We start from the raw sequence: 23,592 nt of genomic DNA on the forward strand, positions 1-23,592 counted from the left end.
GACATCCTGTCAGACAGATTCAGACTCAACAATGGAACGTGCCAAGGCTGCCCTTTGTCTCCCTTGCTCTTCCTCCTTGTCATAGAACCTTTAGCCCAAGCTTTGAGACATAATATTGATATTTCCGGTATTACCATAGCGGGCTGCACCCACAAAATTGCTATTTACGCCGATGACATGCTTTGCATGCTAACTCGGCCGCTCACCTCACTCCAGCAGGTTATCCGAGAATTGGACCACTTTAAAACCCTTTCCAACTACCAAATTAATTTGCAAAAATCGGAAATATTGGGGGTTAATTTACCCCTTGAATTAAAGAATGACATGATTCGAACTTTCCCTTTTAAATGGCAAGCATCTGCCTTTAAATATCTTGGTATATGGATTTCTGCTGATCTTGCCTTACTGCGTCAACTTAATTATATGGCGCTACTCTCCTCGGTGACGGACGATCTCCGAAGGTGGGCGGCTCCCCATATATCGTGGTTTGGCCGTATCGGGGTTATTAAGATGAGTATTCTCCCGAAGTTCCTTTACCTTTTCCAGTGTTTACCAATTTTTTTGCCCAGATCCTTTTTCCGAGCGTGTCATAGGGTCTTCATGAGGTATGCGTGGAGAGGTGGTAAATCTAGGTTATCGTTTGCTCATCTAACCAGACCTAAAATAAAGGGGGGTTTAGGCTTCCCAAATATTGAATGGTACTGGATGGCTGCTCATCTACGACAAGTGGTGGAGTGGTCGATAGAGACACCCAAATTGTGGGTGGCGCTAGAGGACTCCTTTTTTATTCATCGCATTTCCGCTGCCCCGTGGTTGTCGGAAAAATTTTGGGGGCTTACTGTACGCACGCACCCGACCATTTCAGCTTCACTGAAAGTCCTCAAACGTATAGCTGCCCACACAAGTCTTACCTCCATACCAGGCCCATTATTCCCACTGACTCACAACCCTGATCTTACTCACTATTTTAACCCCTTAATGACAAAGCCCGTACATGTACGGGCTCAAAATGCATTGTTTTCAATGGGTTTTGGGACTGCCCATTGTCCTTAAGGGGTTAATACCAAACTCATTGCTTCCCTGACGCCATTACATCATACGGCGCTTAGGCTTTGCCACATTCTCCTCCCAGACGGTTTCCGTACTATCCAGGACTTGCTTGGCCAGTCCGCACCACCGTTCCATTTGCTTTTTTTATACCACAGCCTTAAACATTATGTCTCTGACTTCCTTCCGAATTCTCATCTCTCCAGACCCTTATCGGGTTTTGAGCAATTACGCACTCTCTGCTCTGAACCCTCCCATCTTTTATCTAGGCTCTACGCTCTTCTCCTTGACGGGTATGGGAATACTAAACCTTATTTTATGAGCCTTTGGGAGATGGACCTTTGCTGTGACTTCTCTGACGATGACTGGGATACCATATTGTTTGCCACTCATAAAGGGGCGATTTCGAGTCTGGTTCAGGAATGTAACTATAAATTATTATCAAGATGGTATAAAGTCCCAGTTGATCTTCATCGCTATATTCCTCAGGTTTCCCCGCTATGCTGGCACTGTGGGCTAGAGGAGGGTTCCTATATTCACCTTTGGTGGTCCTGTCCCGATATTCAGGTCTTCTGGCAATCAGTGGTTAAAGTGATTACTGATATTGCGGACCCGACCTTTGTAGCGGCCCCTGACTCATTGCTCTTACACCACACACAGCATTCCTTTGGTTCCTATAAGAAGTCGCTGACCATCCACTTAATCCACGCTGCTAAGTCCATTATACCCCGATATTGGAGGACCCCTGGACCTCCACCCATTGACGCATGGCTCACTAGGGTGAACTTCATATGCCGTATGGAGGACTTGGTGGCTGCGGCGCACGGTCGAGAGTACACCAATGGCCTTAAATGGATGCCGTGGACCACTTTTGTAACCTCTGATCGGATGTTACATCTGCTTTCCAATGCTTGCTAGCACCTTCACTTCTTGGGGACGTACATATACCATTAGATGGTTCTTTGAGCCTATTTTCATCTTCATACCATACATTATACATTTTCTATTTGTAACATGGATACGACACACACACACGGAGCATTGGTTTTTATGTTGTTTTTAATTTTACTTTCTTTTCTGTTACATTATTTTTATACTCTGTTAATATATCTCCAATTTATGTACCGGGATACTCTTCTCGGAATGTCAGGCGTTGCTGCTTACCTTACAAATGCTGCTTCCTCATGCCGTGCCATATGTATTTCTTCAATTTATTTTCTTTTACTGCTACGGTACATGTTCTTAGCGGCTTCTCCGCGCTGACTCTGGATTGCCATTTTATGCCATTCTATCCGATGTCATTATGTTACGCATACTTGGTATGAGACCACACTTCTATGTTTTAATGACGTATGTTTTTGTACACATATTGTAAGTGTATGCAATTGTCTGGGTAAGTTGTCACAGTTGGGGAGATCAAGGATATCCCTTTAACCGGCTTAAAGACAATCAAGGGAGCGGGAGGTCTGTTAATGCAGACCTCCGATCCCGCTCCCTTGCGATGCGCGCGGCAACTGTTGCTGTGCGTCGGGATTTGATGTCATATCCTGGCGCACAACACTGAAGCCACGCCTGCCGCCTACCGCACTCACTGAACCTGAAGGACAGGACACAGAAGAAGAAGAGCCAAGAGGAAGAACGAAGAGAAGGAGGAAAAGTGACAGAGAAAAGGTAGGAAAACATTCATTGAGAGTGGATTAATAAATGTGTTAGAGCGACAGATATTTTGTCAGAAATGTCAACTGGGCCATTCCTATAGCTGCTCAGGTGGGTTTAAACACGGAGAAGCACGAGCCAGAGCTGAGTTGAATCAAACACCCCTCACCCTTTAGTATAGGCTCCATATGTGCCAACCAAATGTGGCTCAGCTCTGGCACGACTTGACTAGTTGAGCTTGTGGTCTGTTTGAAAATGTCGGTTGGCTGACGAAAGATGTGCATCCCTCTACGCGACAGTTGCTACATGCGTGGTGAGCGTTCAGCGCATGCTTGGGCCATTACAGACCGGGATGTGCATTTTCTGTCCAGCCGATATTTTGTGCGATATGGATGTGCCCGGCATGCTATATGGGGAGTGTGGGAGCCTTAAAAAAAGGTATTTCCCATATCTTGTCATTACAGTTTTACTGCAATTACGTTATTAGTGTAAGAAATATTTTATTTCTCGCTACAGTTGTCTTTTAATTTATTATTTTAAAATGGAACCAGAAATAAAGATGCAGGTCCGACCCCGAGGGTTAATCCACTGAAATAGATTAATTAGGCAGAACACCTTACTAATTAAGATTCTATACAGCCAAATTCAGTGTTTAACTAAAATAATCTTCCTAGGGCCACTGCTGCTATTTTTAAAATGCATTTGCCCTTTAGGAAATTGATGGTTTATCTTTGGAAAGTGAAGGCACCGACGTACAGCTTTAAGACAGGCTGTTCTGAACTCATTATCATTCAGCAATTAATGTGAATTGGATCGAGGGCATGTTAAGTCCCTACCTGAATAATTCTTTTTCATATCGCTATTTGCCATAGGAGAATATATCTAGGAAACGTAGCTGCTGTCTTAATTTATTTTCCTATTTTTTTTTTTTTTTTTTTTTTATTTATCTTCCATTATTTATTAAGCACTACAATACAAAAAAAATCAAAGAAAACATACTGTATAGTTGGATTACTTTTATAATGAACAACTCAACTTTCACAGTTTGTTCATATAGTTCATTCCCAATGTTGAGAAATTTAGATTTTGATCAATGTCGTTCAGGGGATGTTGTAATGTGGTTTAGCTCGGATCTGGATGACAGCAGTCCCTCGACTAAATAGAAAGTGGCTTAGACACTAAACTTTTTTGTATTTTTTATTTTTAAAGGACACTCCAGCCATCATCTACAGTTTAACGCATACAATAGCTGAGAGGTAAGTCCTTCTAAGTTTATGTATTGTACCCCTTACATTCTGCATAATCCCTGCATTTGCCATTTTCGTCATAAATTGAGAAATATCTCATGACACAGGGTTTTATTATTGCCAATCAGCTCCAGCACTGACTCGGGGGGGTCTTCTGCAGCTCTGGAGATTGTCTATGAAAATAACTGTCCCTTTGACCTTATTCTAAAGCACAGATCAGTATACTGCATTCTCTAATAGCCTCTGGTATTATAGTGGGTAGGGGGGGAGAGGGTATATAGTGGGTAGGGGGGGGATAGGATATATAGTGGGTGGGGGGAGAGGGTATATAGTGGGGGGGTATATAGTGGGTAAGGGGGGAGAGGGTATATAGTGGGTTGGGGGAGAGGGTATATAGTGGGTGGGGGGAGCGTATATAGTGGGTGGGGGGGTAGAGGGTATATAGTGGGTAGGGGGAGGGAGAGGGGGTTAGAAAGTGATAAGGGAGGTAGAGGGGGTAGAAAGTGATAGGGGAGAGAGGGGGGTAGAAAGTGATAGGGGAGGGAGAGGGGGGTAGAAAGTGATAGGGGAGGGAGAGGGGGGTAGAAAGTGATAGGGGAGGGAAAGGGGATAGATATAAGTAAAGAGTGTGCATTAATGTGTGGATGCATTGAGTGAATGAGGGAGAGCATGAGTTAATATGTGAATGTATTGTCTGAATGAGGGAGAACATGAGTTAATGTGTGGATCAGTTGTCTGAATGAGGGAGAGCATGAGTTAATGTGTGGATGAGTTGTGTGAATTAGTGAGTGACTGTAAAAGTGTTTGTGTATCATAGATGTAAAATTGTGGAAGGGCAAAGATGGCACTAGCAGGAGGTTTGAGCCTTGGGGACCAAGATGGCACAGGCAGGGTGTATATGGGACAAAGATGGCACAGGCCGGACTGTTTGGGGACAAAGTTGACTTGTGCTGGGCTATTTGGGGACAAAGATTGCAAATCTAATGTGTGTTATCTGGGTGCTGGTCAGGTTCTATGTGGGCAGTGTGGACGCCAGGGCTGGCTTTGGGGTGTGCAACCTGTGATCTATGCCTGTAATTTAGGGGTTTTTAAATATACCTTCAATGCCGTGTTTTTATGTGAATTCTAATTAATCTTCACCTGCAAAGCTGGGTTTTTGTATTATTCTGTAGATCCATATGTGCTATGCTATGTTTCCATACATTATTTATGTGTACCTGCAAATACAGGGTTAATATGTCTTATTCAGTTGATTAATACCTGCAATGCTGTTTCCATGTATTTATTTGATCTATACCTGCTATGCTACGTTTCATATATTATTATTGCATACCAGTAAATACAGGATTTGTATGTCTGATTCTGTTTATTTGATATATACCTTCAGTGCTGAGATCACAAGTGAATTTCAGTTGATCTGGGTTTGTGTGTTGATCTATACCTGCTATCGGCAGCAGGGACTAATATTTATATATATATATATGGGCAGCAGGGGCTAGTAAATGGGTTTTAGATATTTGGACAGGGGTGCAATTTCAGTGCTTGCCATAGGCACTATTTTCAGTAGATACGCCTCTGCCATTGAGTATTGCTAAGTAATTAAAAGTAATAGTGTGCAATGCTATCTTTAAAGAAAGGAGCCCTCACTCCCTCGTTGGAAGAGTTGGGTTCAATTTGCATGAAAATTGCCCCACTCCTATATTCGCTGCCACCGGGGCTGAGTTTAATGTCCCAAGGCTTCAAGGCTTCTTATGACAGACAATTCTATAGAAGTTAGAAGCATTATCATCTAAGGGTTCAGGGCACTTGATGGGCATGTCAAAGAATGATTGAAGCACTGGGGCCTTTATAGTCATAAAGATCCCCCATCCATATGATGAAATACAAATCTATATTAACATACTAAAGTAACAGACACCTTAAGTTATATACAGAACCACATTTACATTCCATGTACCCCTAGGCACACAGATTTCTGTGGGTAGAACAGAGGCAAAAATAGAAGGTTATCATGGAAAATTGGTAGCCTTTGATAAATAGTGGATGCAAAGTAGGGTCATCTTTAACAGGGGGCAAAAGAAGCCCATCTCCCATGCAGAGACTGCCCTTAAATTAGTCACATTGTGTCCATGGGATCCAGACAGGGGCCTCAATTTGCCACCTCAAATGTTCAGAATAGATTTGTGGAGAATTCACAGAATGGTTCTCTATCTTCTCTATTCTGACCTCTCTCCGCACTTCCGGGTGCAGCCAAGGGGACAGCATCTCCTATCCATAATTTTCCAATGTGCAAAAAGCTCTTTATGAAGAACTATGATTTTGACCCATTACATGAGCATCTTGAGTCATCAAGCTTTGCATGGTGACCAGAAGCAATCAGTACCTTTTCTTGAAATAATAATTATGACTGGAGATAAACACCACAGGAAGCGTTTAAATGCATTTGATAAACATTCATGAACAAGATATGATTGCTTATAACTGTACTACTGTAGTATTAAGGGACTTATATATTAATATATGTATATGTTAATAGAGTACTGTGAACAACTATTTGCCCCTTTCACGATTTCTTCTTTTGCATATTAATCAGACTCAAGGGTTTCAGATCATCAAACTAATGTTAATATTAGACAAAGATAACCCAAGTTATTTAAACTATTTCATGTATGGAAGGAAAAAAGCTATCCAATCCTACCTGGCCCTATGTGGAAAAAAAATAATTACCTCTTTAGTTACCAAATCAAACAATTAACCAAATGTTTTAATAATTGGGCTCAATTTCATTCCACTCAGGCATTATTACTGCCAGCCATCTTAAATCTAAACATCAATTAAATAGAACCCGTCTTGAAGTGAACTGGGCTAAAAGGTCTCAAAAAGCAGCAGGTGAGAAACGTATGAATTCACTTCTATCGGTCTAGAAAGGGTTGAAAAGCCGTTTCTACAGCTTTAGGACTCCAAAGAAATCACGATGAGAGCCGTTCTCTACAAACGGAGAGAACTTGGAACAGCAGTGAAACTTCCCAGGAGCGGCCCGGCTGACAAAATTCCTCCAAGAGCACATCGACGACTCATCCAGGAGGTCACTAAAGAACCCGACAAACATGTAAAGAACTGCAGGTCTCACTTGCCTCAGTTAGGTCATCAGTGTTTCTGATTCCACAATATGAAAGAGACTGTGCAAAAACGGGAGAGCAAAAAACACTGCTGACTGAAAACAGCACAAAGGCCAAAAAACATCTTGATGGCAAAAAATTCAGTGAACTGATGAGTTAAAGCAAAAAAAAAAAAAGAATGTCCGGCCATCAGCGCAGTTGGGTTAAGCAGAAGGACAATGATCCGAGGCATACAATCACCTCTGAATGGCTGAATGTTTTGGAATGGCCGAGTCCTGACTCCAATAGAAATGCTGTAACATGACCTTAAAAAAGCAGTTTACGCTCCAAAACAGATATGCGAATGGATGGGGCGCAGGTACATGTAAGGGAAGAAGATAAATATATAGTGTAAAGAGTATAAACACTAGGAAATGTGTAAAGTTATAGTTGCACTCACAAACAGATAGAATGCTTCAGGCCCTTCAAGTTGTGTTAAAGTAGAATATTTAATTGATCTTCATACAAGATCTAAAAAATAAAACTGAACATGGTGCAGTATCTTCAATAAAACAATAGTCGTTATTTAGATTGCACTCACAGTTCATCCATGCACTGAGTGCATATAAAAGCGAAAAAAAAGTCCGCCGGGGGGGGAGGGGAGTCCCGTGTGGTCTTTCCTCGGAAGTAAAAGTCCGCCATGGGGGTTCCTTGTGGGATGCTTTTTGGGTTGCTGTGGTCATTCGGGAAGTATATCACTTTTTTTTTTTTTTCCACTTTTATACACTAAATTCACGTACACGAGATATAGCATATTGCATTTATTTTATACGCTCCAAAACACCCCAATGCGTCTGAATTAAAACCTTTCTGTCAAGAGTGGGACAAAATTCCTTCAGAGGGATGGAAAAGACTCATTGACGGTTATCGCAACATTTGATTGCCCATATCACCATATATGGAAAACATGCAAAGCAGGCAACTATGACGTCATAATAGCTAGGCTATAAAACCCCGGTGCCTGCAGTGACTGTGCCCTCATTCACACAGTGATTGTTCATAGACGAGGACCTCAGAGAGAAGAAGAGGTGGTACAACTAGTTATTGAAATTAAGAAATGAAATGATCATTCAAAAACTGCATTATGTGTTTACTCACATTGTCTTTGCCTTATATTAAAATTGGTTGGATGATCTCAAACATTTAAATGTAACAACTAATTACACATAGAAGAAAGGGGCAAAATACTTTTTCACAGAATGGTAAAAACAAAACAAAAAAAAGAGAGGTGCCAAATAATAAACAGAATAATAAATATGGGGATAACATGTACAACTAGATACCAAAACTAAAGAGGAAAGAAAGGGTTCAAATAGCAACATCCAGATATAAATTATATCATAAAATATAACCTTTTGTCATAAAGAATAATCCCTCCCTAATATATTTGAAATAATTAACCAAACACTAATGCGACAAAAGTGCATGTGACTAAATGTATAATGAGGGCTTCACTGCCATAAGACACTCAAAGGGATAAAAAAAACCCCAAATACTAAACAAAGTATCAATATGAATACGTAAATAAACTGAGAAATAACCCGTAATGCAAAAATAAATAAAATATCTAGTCTGCTAAAGGACATTGGCCCCTGGATCAGCGCCGGGTTTTGAACGGTCTTATCAGAACAGCTTGTCAGAGGCACTGCCATAAAAACTATTCTAAAGTAGAAGAAACTGATGGGTCAGGTCGGCAGGATGGGAGAACACCCGACACATGTTTCACCCAAATCGCCGTTGCATCTTTATACTGTTTCATGTCAATGCATGATAGTGTCAGGTGCAGAAGAAGCAAGGGGTCCCTGGCGTCGATCGTGGTCTTTAGAAGGAGTTAGTTAAAACCATAATGCAGGACATAAAATGGGTTTGTTTTAATATAAACAACTCCTCTTTTTACTAAAGTTCTATTTGTCATGCAACATTTTTTGCAGGTTGATGTATTGAGATTATTTAGAACATGGATATACACCAGTTTAACATGAGGATTTCCTTTAAAAAGACATTTTAGTTACATACTGGTTTCTTAATCAGGAATCTGGCTGGCATCCTCCGCAGTATTGCTGGATCGATGTCCTGAGGTCGGTTAGTGGCCCCCATGATAATAACCTATGAAAATACAACAAAAGTGAAACATAAGAAGTACTATATGGTAGGAAAATGCACACAATCTGTATTTTTAAAGTGTTGGATACACATCTGTGTGTTCTCTAGCTTAAAATCCTAAACAATGTACTCTAGTTTGGAAGATTTGCTTATAAAAATTTTTAAGGTAATGCCAACGAGATATTACCTGACAGTTGTGGCCTGTCTCCAGCCCGTCCCAATGGCTTAGGAACTGGGCTTTCATCATGGCCGTCACTTCATGGTCACTCATGGAACGACTTCGAAGGAAAGAGTCTGTGTGGAGAGAAAGAAAAAGTCAAGCATGATGAATGTACAAAAAGACTCATTAATGCCCATTGATTGGGCACCAGTTGTCTAATATCACATTGAAGTCTAATACATACACCATTTGGCATGGCTAGAGATTGGTGACTTCCAAGAGCAACTTACCGATTTCATCGATGAAAATGATAGTTGGCTGGAGCTTCACAGCCAAAGAGAAAACAGCAGCTGCTAGTTTCTCAGACTCTCCATACCACTTGTTGGTCAGGGTGGATGGCTGGAGATTAATAAACCGGCATCCGGCTTTTTTGGCTGTGGCTTTAGCAATAAGTGTCTTTCCACAACCTGGAGGTCCATAAAGAAGGACACCTGTATAAAAAAACGTGCATGATTTTATTTATACAATAGAAGTACCTTTAGTAATTAAACAATATTAAAATAATGTATTTAAAGGCTCCAGTAATTTAATCTGCTTAAAAATATAAAGGCTACCAAGTGAAGATAGCCTCTGATCAAGCACATTTCTGCATATTGCAGTCTGTAGTAAGAGCTTCTAATAGTTAATTATATAAGTTTGAAAGAAAGCATTACAAAGAAATAACCCCCCCCCCCCAAAAAAAAAACACAAACAAACATCCTTTTGGTGTTTTGTTTAGCAAGAATGTATAACCTTTTAAATATTTGAAAGTATTTCTTGGAGGTGCATACTATAATACAAATAAATGATACCGCAGCAATCTTATGCCAAGCTAAAAAGTCAAAATGTATTGTAACATAATATAACAGGGACAAAAAAGAAGAACTGGCACCACTCCAAGTCACTCTGCAGATTACCCTTGACAAAGGCTACCACGCCGAAACATTGTTGATCTCAGTAACACTGTCAACTTCTCTGCAACATTTACCTGAGTGACTCGTAAGTTCTGTACCAAGTCCTTTTTATATTATGTTAAAGTAGATTTCTACTTTTTTACTTCAGGTATCCGATTTTATAGTTTACTCTTATATTTTGCACCGCCTACAAATACATTTTCTGCTACCTGTTACGCACAGGTTGGGAGTTTTTGCACCTCATTTACTTATTTCTGTGCTTTTTTGTGCCTTTTGTTTGCCACCTCTCTACACTACACAGTTACTAACCTATCTAGATATAATTATACAGCCTAACTGCAAAGAAACCTGCCCAGATAGAGATACCATTATGTTAACTCCCTTGCAGTGAGCGCAAACAGCACAATCAGCTACAGGTAAAAAGAAGTACAGATAAAATGTACTTTCAATTTACTGGTGAATAGAGCAGGTTTGTCTATAACTCAACCGAGTCTAAGGATATCCTGACGGTAACTGCCTGAGGGCCAGAATTGGACAGCCTTGTGGCTCACCAAATTGCTTCCATATAGATAATCTTTGTACATATAAAATAAGTCATGAATGGAGCACCTTAAGCCTTAATAAGTGAAACAGATTCAACCCAAAAAGCCCCGCATACAGGGTTTGAGTAATACCTTTAGGAGGCTGCATCAGCCTGGATTTTGGAAACAGGTGTCTCTTTCTTATAGGGAGGATGACGCTGGTTATTAGGGCCTCGATGACATTGTCAAGACCTGCGATGTCACTCCAGGTCACCTACAGGGAACAAACACAATTGTAAAACTGCTTCTACAATGCAACCTTAGAAATATTAGACAAAGCAAAAAGGAATAGCACTATAAAGTAATGGGGGTTTAAAAGGATATATACAGGTTTCTTCACTGTCCTGGTCCTTCCTTCCCCAGTTTACTTCTTTCCATGTAACCTTTTCCCTTACCTCCATGTTGAGTGGGTCCACTAACTGTGCGGCGATGCACATTTCGTATTGCGTCAGACTGACAGTTTTTCCTCCAATCTGACTCATCGGTTGTTTAGCCTACAAGATACCAAAAGAATAAAAGTAGGTTTACCGTATTTTCAAATGATTAACTAAGGATCCCACCAAGAATACCACATCTCAGGCAGTGCTATTAAAACCCTTTCCCGTATGAGGGCCACCTGGTGAGATTCATGGATGATCACTGCACATAGCTTTGGAGAACTAATGTAAATACTGATATCTGTACATCCCGTTTACAATCACAGGATTTTATCTTTTAGGGAACATTGTTACCCCTTCTTTCTATAGACTTTACTGGTATTCTTTATTGTCAAAGTTATTAAGATAAAAGTTCCATACCTCTATCTGAGGTTCATCTTCTGGTTCCTGTTTTCTGGTTGAATCGAAGGCATGCATCATCCATTTGGCGGTGTAATAACTGGCTGCGCCCAATACCGTCAGTTTGACAATATTGCCGATAACATGATTCCCAACCAGATAACGAGAAAAGACATCCATAGAAAACATGTTCTAAAGACAAATAAAAATACATTAATACATAAGAACCTTTTTTGGCAACTGCTACTTTAGGTTTTCAAGTGAATGAAACACTGTTTACAACAATTGGTAGTTAAGGGGAATGCGTGATGACGTAGCACGTCGCACGCGTCACGCTATGCGTGCGATGTAACTACGGCTGCGGCTAGTGCCGGCCCTTGGAGACGCAGCAGATAGTGATTGATGCTACCTACCGCGAACAGGGGAATTTGAAGAACCCAAAACGCTTAACAAGGCTTCTCTGCTCCTGTAAATTGCTTTGTTGGATCGCAACTGGACTACTGCCTTCAGGATATCCTCTCTCCCTCCTTATCCGAGCCTCTCTCTCCTACTACTCACCCTAATGATAATGGGTTCTTTCCTCCTACACTGGGTAAGGAGAGCCTGACCGCTAGGAGATTTGTGAAGCCGTTACGTCACAGAGAATTCAGAATCACGGATCGTCTGTACACGTGGCTTTTTATCAAGATAAGTGATTTCAGTGACTTTATTTATAATTTTATTTATTATTTGGATCCTTATTGCTCGATTGATTTTAATCGTGGTATAATACACCAATCCGTATAGCTAACACGTGATTGCATGGTTAAATATCATTTACTGGAGATATCTTGACGACTACTGGCTTTATAACTATACAAAACATATAAACAATAAAGTTTAGAAGAAAAATAAGACACAAGATATAAGATAAGACAAATATCTCTCAAAGAAGGGACGGATTGTTGATTGGAGGGAGATAGGAGGGAGGATAGGAGAAGGAGTGGAGTAGACGAAGATACACAGAATAAAGGAGAAATATAATTGAAAACAAATATAAAAAAAGCCCCAGAAGAGGCTCAGTAGAGGTGAAGTCTACAGTTAAAGGAAACGCAACGGCGTCCTAAGATACCTCAGAAATAATGCCGCCTAAAAAGGAGAAAGAACGAGAAAAGGAAAGAGAAAAAGAAAGGAGGATAAGTTTGGACAAATCTAAAGCTTTGACAACATATTATTCTCCTAAATCTGTAACTTCCACCGCTTCCCATATAATTAAACGTCCTCCAAAGGACTCTTCGGACGTCTCAATAGATCTCTCTTTGGACATTTGTCCAGACACTATACAATCTGATTCAATTTACTCTACTAAAATTGAAAATATAAATGACCTATATTCAAAACTCACGGCAGAAATGAAATCCAACACAGTTTCTTTGAAACAGGATATTGCCTCCATTTTGGCTACACTCACTTCTCAGGCAAACTCCATTCAGACACTACAGCTTGAATTGGGAACTGCTAGGAATGAAACTAAGGTCTTGAAAGATAAAATTCAAGCTATGGAAACGAAACTTACTTACTTGGAGGATAGATCAAGGCGTAAAAACCTTAGGATAAGAGGGATCCCCGAAAACATCATCAATTTAGGCGAATATTTAAATGGTCTTGTATCCATCTTTGTAAAACAAGACAGCCCAGCTAACCATTTGCTTGAAAATTACCATAGGACCCCGAAGCCGAAAGATCTGAATACTGAGACCCCTAGGGACGTAATGCTTCGTTTTAATAATTTATATTTTAAGATTCTCTTTATAAAAGAATTTAACAAAACCAAGCCACAAATGGAACAATATAGGGAACTGAGATTGCTTCCAGATTTCTCCATTGCAACACGAAACTTCAGGCAACAATTTTCTATAGGTGTCAAGAAACTCCGCGATTCGAACATAAGATATAAATGTGGTTCCCCCTCTAAACTGATTGTGCTCAAGGAGAGTGGACCTCATATAATTAACAATCCTATGGAACTTGATGATCTTTTAAATAATTTAATTCCAACTGAAAGCCAATAATGGACTGAATAGCTAATTTTATTTATATAATATATATTTCATTTGTATTGCACCTTAATATTGGTTGAGATTGCCAACCATTTTGCACTAAAGCCACTTTATTTGTGTAAATGGCACCTTATTTATAGTTGATTAGCATAATATATTACTATGGAACAGAATTTTTTTTTTTAATTTTTTTTTTTTTTTTTTTTCCCCTTTTTCCTGTATCATTATACTATGCGATTTTGCACATTAACTTAGGTAAAATGGGAATTTTTTTTTTACTCAATTAATTTATTTAATACTAATTGGATATATAGTGTAACTACTGCATTTACATATATTGAACACCAAGTGTCTTGCATCAAGCCACTTTATATGTTGAAATGGCACCTTAATATTGATTGAAATTACCAACCATCTTGCACTAAACCTACTTTATTCGTGGAAATGGCACCTTATTAATAGTTGATTAGTATAATATATTACTATGGAACAGATCTTATTTTTTTTTTTTTCTTCGTATCATTATACTATGTGACTTTGCACATTAACCTAGGTAAAATGGGAATTTTTATTCATTTAATTTATTTATTAAAAATTGGATATATAGTGCAATTACTGTATATACATATATTGAACACCAATCGTCTTGCACTAAAGCCACTTTATTAGTTGAAATGGCACTTTAACATTGGTTGAGATTACTAATCGTCTTTCACTAAAGCCACTTTATTTGTGGAAATGGCACCTTATTAATGGTAGATTAGCATAATATACTATTACGGAATAGAAATTTTTTTTTTTTTTTTTTTTTTGTTTCCTTTGTATTATTATACTACGCGACTCTGCACATTAATTTATGTAAAATGGGAATTTTTATTTATTTAACTTATTAGATATATAGGCTAATTAATGCACTTATATATATTGAATATTAATTGTTTTGCACCCAAGTCACTTTATTTGCGGAATTGGCACTTTAATATTGGTTGATTTTGAATCTTTACCTATCTAATTCATATATTATCAATTATATACATTGTGTAATTACTACACCTACTATAGGTATTGCGTACTAATTGCTTTACACTAAAGTCACTTTGTCTATGGAAACAGCACTTTAACCTTGGTCGAATAGTATATATTTATTTATTAATTTATTTATTAATAATTAGATACATAACTATATATTATAAATTATATATATTGTGCAATCACTATACTTACAGTTATTGAATATTAATTGTTTCAAATTAAGGTCATTTTATCTGAGGAAATAGCACCTTATAAGGGGTCTCTTATGTATTTAATCTTTATTTAAATTTTATATTATTAATTAGATATATATTAAGGTATTGAATACCAATTCCTTTGCACTAAGTCACTTTATTTTTGGAAAAGGTATTCTCAGCAAAAGAAATAATGTATTTATATATTTATTTATTTATTTATTTTTTCTTCCCTTTGTGCAATTTTATTAATATCACTATTTATTTAAAGTATATTTAATCTATTCTTATGTTTTTGGCGTCTCCACCCGTCGGCACTTACGCATGATACAGCCCAACATACTATATGGGGCAACAAACACATGATATGTTTTCATGTGTAATTAGTACGAATGTAAATGTAAAGTTTATGTTTTTTTGTCTATGTAGATGTTTATGTTTTGACGGTAGACCAGGTCTAGGGGGAGAGAAGGAGGGAGTAACTGTATTTAATATCTATGACACTTAAATTAGCATCTATCAATTGCCAAGGATTAAACTCTCCATATAAAAGAGGATTCTTACATGATATGTTAATTCGAGAGCAAGTGGATATATGTCTAGTCCAAGAAACCCATTGGAAGAAGGATGATTCTCATTGCTGGAAATATAAGAGATTCCCCATTATTGCTCAAGCTAGCCTAAGTGGGAAAAAGAAAAGAGGTGTTGCAATTCTGATAAATCAAAAAATTAAATTTGAACAGATATATTTGGAAAATGATCATGAGGCAAGATATAACATCCTTTTTTGTAGACTGAACGATGTACTATATACACTCGTTAACATATATGCTCCTAACGTACATACAGTAAAATTTTTGGAAAAGATTTTTGATAGAGTTCAAAATATTTCAAAAGGTTCTTTATTGATAGGCGGAGATATGAATTGCATCTCAGATGTTAAATTAGATAAAAGTCTCCCGTACGGTTCATATCCAAATCCAACTATGAAATCTTTGGCTAGATCCTTCTCTCTTTGTCTTGCTCGAAACAAAATATATGACATATGGAGGACACAAAATCCATCTGTGAAGGAGTTTACTTATTATTCTGCTGTACATCATTCTTATTCAAGAATTGACATGTTTTTGTCAGATATTAAATCTATTGAAAGCTGTGAATCCTCTAGCATAGGAAATCTCTCCTGGTCTGATCATGCCCCTATTTTTATAATAATTAAAAATAATGAGGACTTTAATACGAGATCCAATTGGAGGCTAAATGAATCTCTTTTGTCCTCTAGAGATTTTAAAGAACAACTTCGAAAGCTAGCCATAGAATTTATAGAGATGAATGACAACGGCATGGTTTCAGACGCAACTTTGTGGTGTGCCTTTAAAAGCACTATGAGGGGTCATTTTATAAAACAAGGTGCATATATTAAGAAATTAAAAGGGGCACCTCTTACTGACCTCTATATTAAACTAGCACAACTAGAGGCTGCCAATAAATTAAACCCTTCTTCCCAGATTTATGAGGAGATTAAGGAAATTCAAATTAAGATTAAAGAAAGATTAACAGAGAAGATTAACAGAAACCTAACATTTTTGAAACAGGAATGGTATTATGGCAGTAACAGAGCCAGTAAACATTTAACGAATAAAATTAAAAACAAAAATGCCAAAAACAGAATAAATAAGATAGTACTAAATGGTAAAACTTATTTAACGCCAAAATTAATTAGTGAAGCCTTCAGAGAGTATTACTGCACACTATATAACTTACCAGTATTATCGAAAGATAAAACACAAATTAACTGTTTTCTCAATACTCTTAATCTACCGAAGATCTCTGAATTAAAATTACAAGAACTAAACTCGCCGATTAATTTATTTGAGATAAATAAAATTATAAAAAATTTACCCTCGCACAAAACTCCAGGTCCAGATGGATTTTCGTCTTGTTTTTTCCAAACTTTGGAACCCATTGTTTCTCCTTTATTATTGAGATTATTTAATGGAATATCCTTAGGGAATAATTTTCCATCTGAAATGTTGCAGACCATAATAACTCCTATCCCTAAAAGTGGGAAAGACTTAACTAAAGTTACGAATTATCATCCGATATCATTGATAAACCAAGATATCAAAATATTTTCTAAAGTTTTAGCTGATAGACTTAGTCTTGTTATGAGGGAGTTAATTAATTCAGACCAAACCGGATTTTTTATTGGGCAGAAACGGAGAAGATAACACGCGTAGAATATTAAACTTAATTTATGAGATACACTTAAGTAAAACGCCAGCTATCTTTCTTGCGCTCGACGCTGAAAAAGCGTTTGACCGCGTGAGTTGGCCCTTTCTAGAACAAACTTTAATTTCTATTGGTCTGACTGGTCAATTCTTAACTCTCACTATGGCACTTTATAGGAACTTGTATGCAAAAATCTCGGGTCCTAATCTAAATTCCATGAGTTTCCCTATTAATAACGGAACAAGACAGGGATGCCCTTTAGCTCCCTTTTTATATGTCCTTTCAATAGAGCCTCTTGCGACATTAATACGTCGATCGAATAAAATTATAGGAATAAATACTGGCCCATTTGAGCACAAGATTTCCTTATATGCTGATGACATTTTACTTACTTTAGCCTCTCCTGAAAACTCTCTCTTGGAGGTTTTGGAGTGCATCAATAAATATACATTATACTCTAATTATAAACTAAACTTAGACAAATCACAAATGATTGAGTTTAATATGGATTATTCTCGATTTGAGTCTCTCAAGAATAAATCTGTAATACACTGGAACCATAAGTATATTGATTACTTGGGAATTAAAATATATCAGAATCTTTCAGCTACTATAACCAATAATTATTTGATTCTTTTAGATTCTTTTAAAAACCAATTTACTCAATGGAGGAACTTGGAGATTTCTTGGATGGGCAGACTTAACACTTTAAAGTCATATATTTTGCCAAAATTGATATACTTATTCAGAATTATTCCTCTATCAGTTCCGTTGAAAATTCTAAATCAATTCGAAAAAGTTTTCTTATCATATGTATGGAGGGGTAAAAAACCTAGACTTTCACGTGCTATTCTTATTAGAAACCTTACAAGTTCTGGCCTTAATTTTCCTAATTTGAGTACCTTACAACAAATTTGCTTATTTAACCACTTTCTAGCTTGGGACATAAAAAAGAACCTGGAACTACCTTGGTACAATTATGAGAAGTGGAAATGCCAAAATTTAGATCCATTCCTCTTATATTGGTTTAATAAAAAAGATATAAACAGACTTAATATTCTTAATCCAATTGTTTCCAACATATTAACTAACATGATTATTTTTAAGGGGAAATTTGGTAATACGGAACTATGTTCGTTATCTTCTGCATTGATGGCTGTGCAAAATTTGATCAAGGACATAGATCTGAAATCCTGGTTTCTCCAGGGTATAGATTCGATTTCAGATATATGCACTCCTTCTCAGTTGGTTTCATTTAATGAAATTCAAATTAAGTATAATTTACCAAATAAAGAATTATTTTCTTATTTAAGAATTAGAAGTTTCATTAAATGCAATCCATTAACTCCTTCCACTGACTTAGATAGGTTTATACACGCTCACAATAAATAAAACTTAATTACACGATTAAGGAATATATTGGATCAAGAAGAAAAGTTGGATAAACCAAATACTATTCTGAAGTGGGAAAGAGATTTGGGTACCTCCTACTCTTTTGATACTTGGTGTGATTCTTGGAATAAAGTAAGGAAAGCAGTACATTGTATAAATCTTCAAGAACAATATTACAAACTCCTTCACAGATGGTACTATGTTCCAACCTTACTTCATAAAATGTATAATACTACCTCCAACAAATGTTGGAGATGCAAACTAGAACTGGGTTCATTGATACACATTTGGTGGGAGTGTGATAAGTTATTAAACCTTAGACTTGAAATTGTTACTTTATTTAAGAATTTATTTGACACTGATATAATTTTGAATCCGCAATCTTTTCTTTTCCATATCGATCTTCCTTGGAAAAATAAGCCGAAATTGTTTTTGGCCATTAATGTTTTAGCAGCAGCCAAAATATGTATAGCTCGATCTTGGAAAACAGACCTGGTTCCAACCTGGTCTCAAGTTATAGCTCAAATAAATTATCAATATACAATGGAGAGGTATTTCTATCGAACTCATAATAATATAAAAGACTATGAAGTAATTTGGTCTCCTTGGAAAAGATGGCTTTCTGGCCCTGGTTATACATATCAAACTATTACATAATCCTGGCAATACTAACTAAACTATTATATTAATACAAAAATACTACCAATGTCTCCCTCCTTCTCCCCCCTAGACGATAAAGAAAACATCCTGGTCTTGATACTGTCTTGTATGTGTATGTTATAATTTTAACCTTTCGATATCATTTGACATATTATAAGGATGAAAGGTTATAATTTATGTCTTGTTATTTTGTCTTTTTTGTTTTAAAATAAATAAAAAAAATAAAAAAAAAAGAAACATCACATTTGCTCACTTTACATATTCCCATATATGGTAATATTGTTGTGGCTGGTGGTACAATGGTCATGTAACATAATTATTAGGACTTGAAATTTACCTGCTTTGTGTGTTCACAGCTTACTGATTTTTAAACCACAATAGAGAAGCAAACTAGTGGGTTTAAGAGAAAACAAAATCTTACAAAATCTTTTTTTAATTTTAAAACTATACTTTTATACTTCTATTTACTTTTTAAGTCTAGATTGTAAACGTAATATCCTCACATTTTCTATCGCATTATAGCCTTGTAGCTTCTTTGCTATTATGACGTCACAATTGCCCACTTTGCATATTTCCATATATGGTAATATGGGTCTTGGTAACTGTAAGCTGGATGTTGGAATCAAATTGTTTATGAAATAAATTAAACCACATTTGGCCAGAAATAATAGCGCTCTGATCAGAGATATTTCAAACGTTTTGGTTATAGATGGATGTAACCACGGTCCTGAGTGGTTTGCTGGAAAAAGTTCAGCCACCTCTTGTATTGCAGCCATCTATCCATAGAGGAGATGATAACATCCTGTTTTGTTTTGTCATATTTGCTTAGCGCAGAGTAATTTCTATGTCATTGTTTTACTATCTATATTCTACCACGTTCCATGGGGAAGGACACCTCAGTTCAATCATTTTTCAACCACAACAGAGAAGCAAGTTTTGAGCAAAACAATACTATCTAAATCCCTTTATCTTTTTATAATATAACTATATATTTGACTTATGGTCTATGTTAGATTATGTGCATTTATAATTTAGGGTATACATACTTTTCCTAAGAAGCTACAGTCCTGTAGCTTCTTCTTCTCTCTGAGGTCCTCGTCTATGAACAATCACTGTGTGAATGAGGGCACAGTCACTGCAGGCACCGGGGTTTTATAGCCTAGCTATTATGACGTCATAGTTGCCTGCTTTGCATGTTTTCCATATATGGTGATATGGGCATGGCTTAGAGTAAAGTCAAGACCGTGCAAGTTAACTATTATGACATAACATGCCTGAGTTACATATTTTACAAATATGGCAATGTAGGTGTGGCCTGCATGTTTACAGCTTACTGATCATGAAAACATCAATTCAAAGATGCAAATAATGATGGATCAAGTTAAATAAATGAGATAAAAATAGATGTTGGACGAAAAGCAGACTGCTAATTTTCTTGCCCTGTACAATGAAATGCTACCACGCATAGCTTTTCTTTTCCCTGTAAACCTATAACATAAGTACATACCCTTGTCCTCATACACACATGAGAAATGCACTCATTTAGTTTCCGGAATAAAGTGCGCATGTTTTTTGACTATTAAATTACATTTATATAACACACGCAGGTTCTGCAGCTCTGTTATTGACTTAAGCGTCTTAAGAGGAAAACTATTCACACTATTCTCTAGAAGACACACACACAACCTTAAACAGAAAGATAACAATGCCCTTGGCCTTAACCTACTTTATTCAAACTACAACTTACAACTAACAATACTATTACTAATAATAATCCTATGAGTCCAACTTGAGAACCAATACGTCTTGGTTATCTCTAAATCCATTAGGCTTCGTGTATTAGGACAGCATGTCGATTCCCTGGCTCATTGGCTCCTGGAACATGCACATTCTTTCTATTGCCTTATGTAAGTGGAGCCGTCCTATTTTTACACTATCCTGACAAAAGCTAGAAAAGAAGAAATAAAAATAGCTTGCCAGTGGGCATAGTTTTGTTATCAGCTCATTGTCACTCTGAAATCTAACTTACTGCAAGTTGAGTTTACAAAGTGTGAAGATGCTGAGAAATGATACAATGATTCACTTGGTGGAGCCAACTCTACAATATAGAAGTTGTGAAGTTCTCTGGACTGTATTCACTCAATCATTCAGTGGGACAAAAAAAACCAGGAGGTCTATGTGGGTTTCTCCTCTGAGAAGGACAGAGTGTGTGCTCCATAACACGCACTTACTATGTCAAAATGGCACATCTTGCTTTGACTTTGTCACGTCAGTATTTTGTGTCACTGGACACAAAGGCTTTTCTTACGTTTACCATTAGCCAAAAAACATTACATAGGGGTTTCATATGCAATACATGAATATAAGAGAGACAGAGGTGACACATACCCATCGTCTGAATGGCTGTCTGCATATTCTTTGAGGGAAAGCAGAGCGGCATCGCGGCATATTTCCCTCAGATCACTTCCTGAGAATCCATCGGTGTAGTCGGCAATTTCACGCAGGTCTACATCTTCATTCACCTAAAGAAAACATATTAGGACACATAAGGACAATTAGTTGGTGATTTTCCCCAGTGTCATTGAAAAAACTACCAAGAGACCAAAGCCGGGTGATATAGATTCATAAGGAGTAAACAAGGGTGTGTTTTTCTAAACATTTAGGGAAAGGAAAAGAGTCAAACAAGACTGAGAAGAATCAAGTCCAACTGAAAATGCATTGTGTAAAAAGATTGCAATTGCCTAGGAATCTTGTAAAACATTGATATTATACCAGTAGCCAGAGAATGGTGGCTTTATGATTTTTGACATTTAACAGTATGTTGTGGAAAGGGGTGACTATCTGAGGCAGTTCCAGCTGAGCAGGACAGTTCTTGGGCCATTGGTGGAATAGTCAACCATCACATATATCAAAGTATAAGTTGCTTACATTTTCATTTTCCAAGATGAGACTGAGAATTGATTGACGCTGTGCCATAGACTAGAAAAAAAAAGATGAAAACAGCATTTTAGAAAAACTATTCATAATTAGTTTTGTTAATCCCAACAAGAATGCATTTTGAAGTATAGGAATGGGAAAATATATGAAGAATTCATAGTTATGGAGTGGCTAAAACAAACTATAAATAACCTTGTTTCTTCAGCAGCATTTAGTATTAGTAGTATTTGACCCATACATCACTATCTAAGAGAACCGCAAGTTCTAATTATCTTCATTATTTATCTTAACAATAGTGATTTGGTTTAAAACCGGCTGTAAAAGTTGTGTATTTATACAATAGCTACTAAATGTTTAATGCAGGTCATAAAATGGGTTTGTTTTAAAATATAAAGAACTCCTTTTTTTACTAAAGTTCTATTTGTCATGCAACATTTTTTGCAGGTTGATGTATTGAGATTATTAAGAACATGGATATACACCAGTTTAACATGAGGATTTCCTTTAAAAAGACATTTTAGTTACATACTGGTTTCTTAATCAGGAATCTGGCTGGCATCCTCCGCAGTATTGCTGGATCGATGTCCTGAGGTCGGTTAGTGGCCCCCATGATAATAACCTATGAAAATACAACAAAAGTGAAACATAAGAAGTACTATATGGTAGGAAAATGTGTTGAAAAAATATGATAAATCTAGAATGAATGATGTGTGGTTTCTTCTCCAAATCCCAGAGCCTCAAAAATCCTTTAGGAACTACACTTATGCACGCAATCTGTATTTTTAAAGTGTTGGATACACATCTTATCTGTGTGTTCTCTAGCTTAAAATCCTAAACAATGTACTCTAGTTTGGAAGATTTGCTTATAAAAATTTTTAAGGTAATGCCAACGAGATATTACCTGACAATTGTGGCCTGTCTCCAGCCCGTCCCAACGGCTTAGGAACTGGGCTTTCATCATGGCCGTCACTTCATGGTCACTCATGGAACGACTTCGAAGGAAAGAGTCTGTGTGGAGAGAAAGAAAAAGCCAAGCATGATGAATGTACAAAAAGACTCATTAATGCCCATTGATTGGGCACCAGTTGTCTAATATCACATTGAAGTCTAATACATACACCATTTGGCATGGCTAGAGATTGGTGACTTCCAAGAGCAACTTACCGATTTCATCGATGAAAATGATAGTTGGCTGGAGCTTCACAGCCAAAGAGAAAACAGCAGCTGCTTCGATGGGCTTCGATGACATTGTCAAGACCTGCGATGTCACTCCAGGTCACCTACAGGGAACAAACACAATTGTAAAACTGCTTCTACAATGCAACCTTAGAAATATTAGACAAAGCAAAAAGGAATAGAACTATAAAGTAATGGGGGTTTAAAAGGATATATACAGGTTTCTTCACTGTCCTGGTCCTTCCTTCC

General features: G+C 37.2%; 1 protein-coding gene across 1 annotated transcript; it reads right to left on the bottom strand.

The window, feature by feature from the left end:
• Positions 1 to 9: 9 nt before the first annotated feature.
• On the bottom strand, positions 10 to 23,152 carry LOC149288563 (outer mitochondrial transmembrane helix translocase-like). The gene is made up of 12 exons (XM_089491307.1): positions 23,069 to 23,152; positions 22,697 to 22,786; positions 22,159 to 22,209; positions 21,619 to 21,752; positions 15,511 to 15,586; positions 11,703 to 11,873; positions 11,301 to 11,399; positions 10,999 to 11,119; positions 9,662 to 9,862; positions 9,399 to 9,505; positions 9,121 to 9,214; positions 10 to 62 (listed from the first exon to the last, which is right to left on the bottom strand). Exons 1-12 carry the CDS (start codon positions 23,150 to 23,152, stop codon positions 10 to 12), a joined length of 1,281 nt encoding a protein of 426 aa, XP_089347433.1.
• Positions 23,153 to 23,592: the final 440 nt, after the last annotated feature.

This window comes from Sceloporus occidentalis, unplaced genomic scaffold (assembly GCF_023333645.1).
Source record: "Sceloporus occidentalis isolate IW3139 unplaced genomic scaffold, rSceOcc1.0.p SCAF_50, whole genome shotgun sequence".
Lineage (NCBI taxonomy): Eukaryota > Metazoa > Chordata > Lepidosauria > Squamata > Phrynosomatidae > Sceloporus > Sceloporus occidentalis.

What these genes read in the sequence shown, in the direction of transcription:
- LOC149288563 (XM_089491307.1), bottom strand. Translation starts at nt 23,152, where the DNA reads ATGAGTGACCATGAAGTGACGGCCATGATGAAAGCCCAGTTCCTAAGC. An exon ending in GCTGATGCAGCCTCCTAAAG is followed by an intron (nt 9,863 to 10,998) that starts GTATTACTCAAA and finishes TTTTTTATACAG; the next exon opens with GTGTCCTTCTTTATGGACCT. An exon ending in AGACAGGCCACAACTGTCAG is followed by an intron (nt 9,215 to 9,398) that starts GTAATATCTCGT and finishes GTATTTTCATAG; the next exon opens with GTTATTATCATGGGGGCCAC.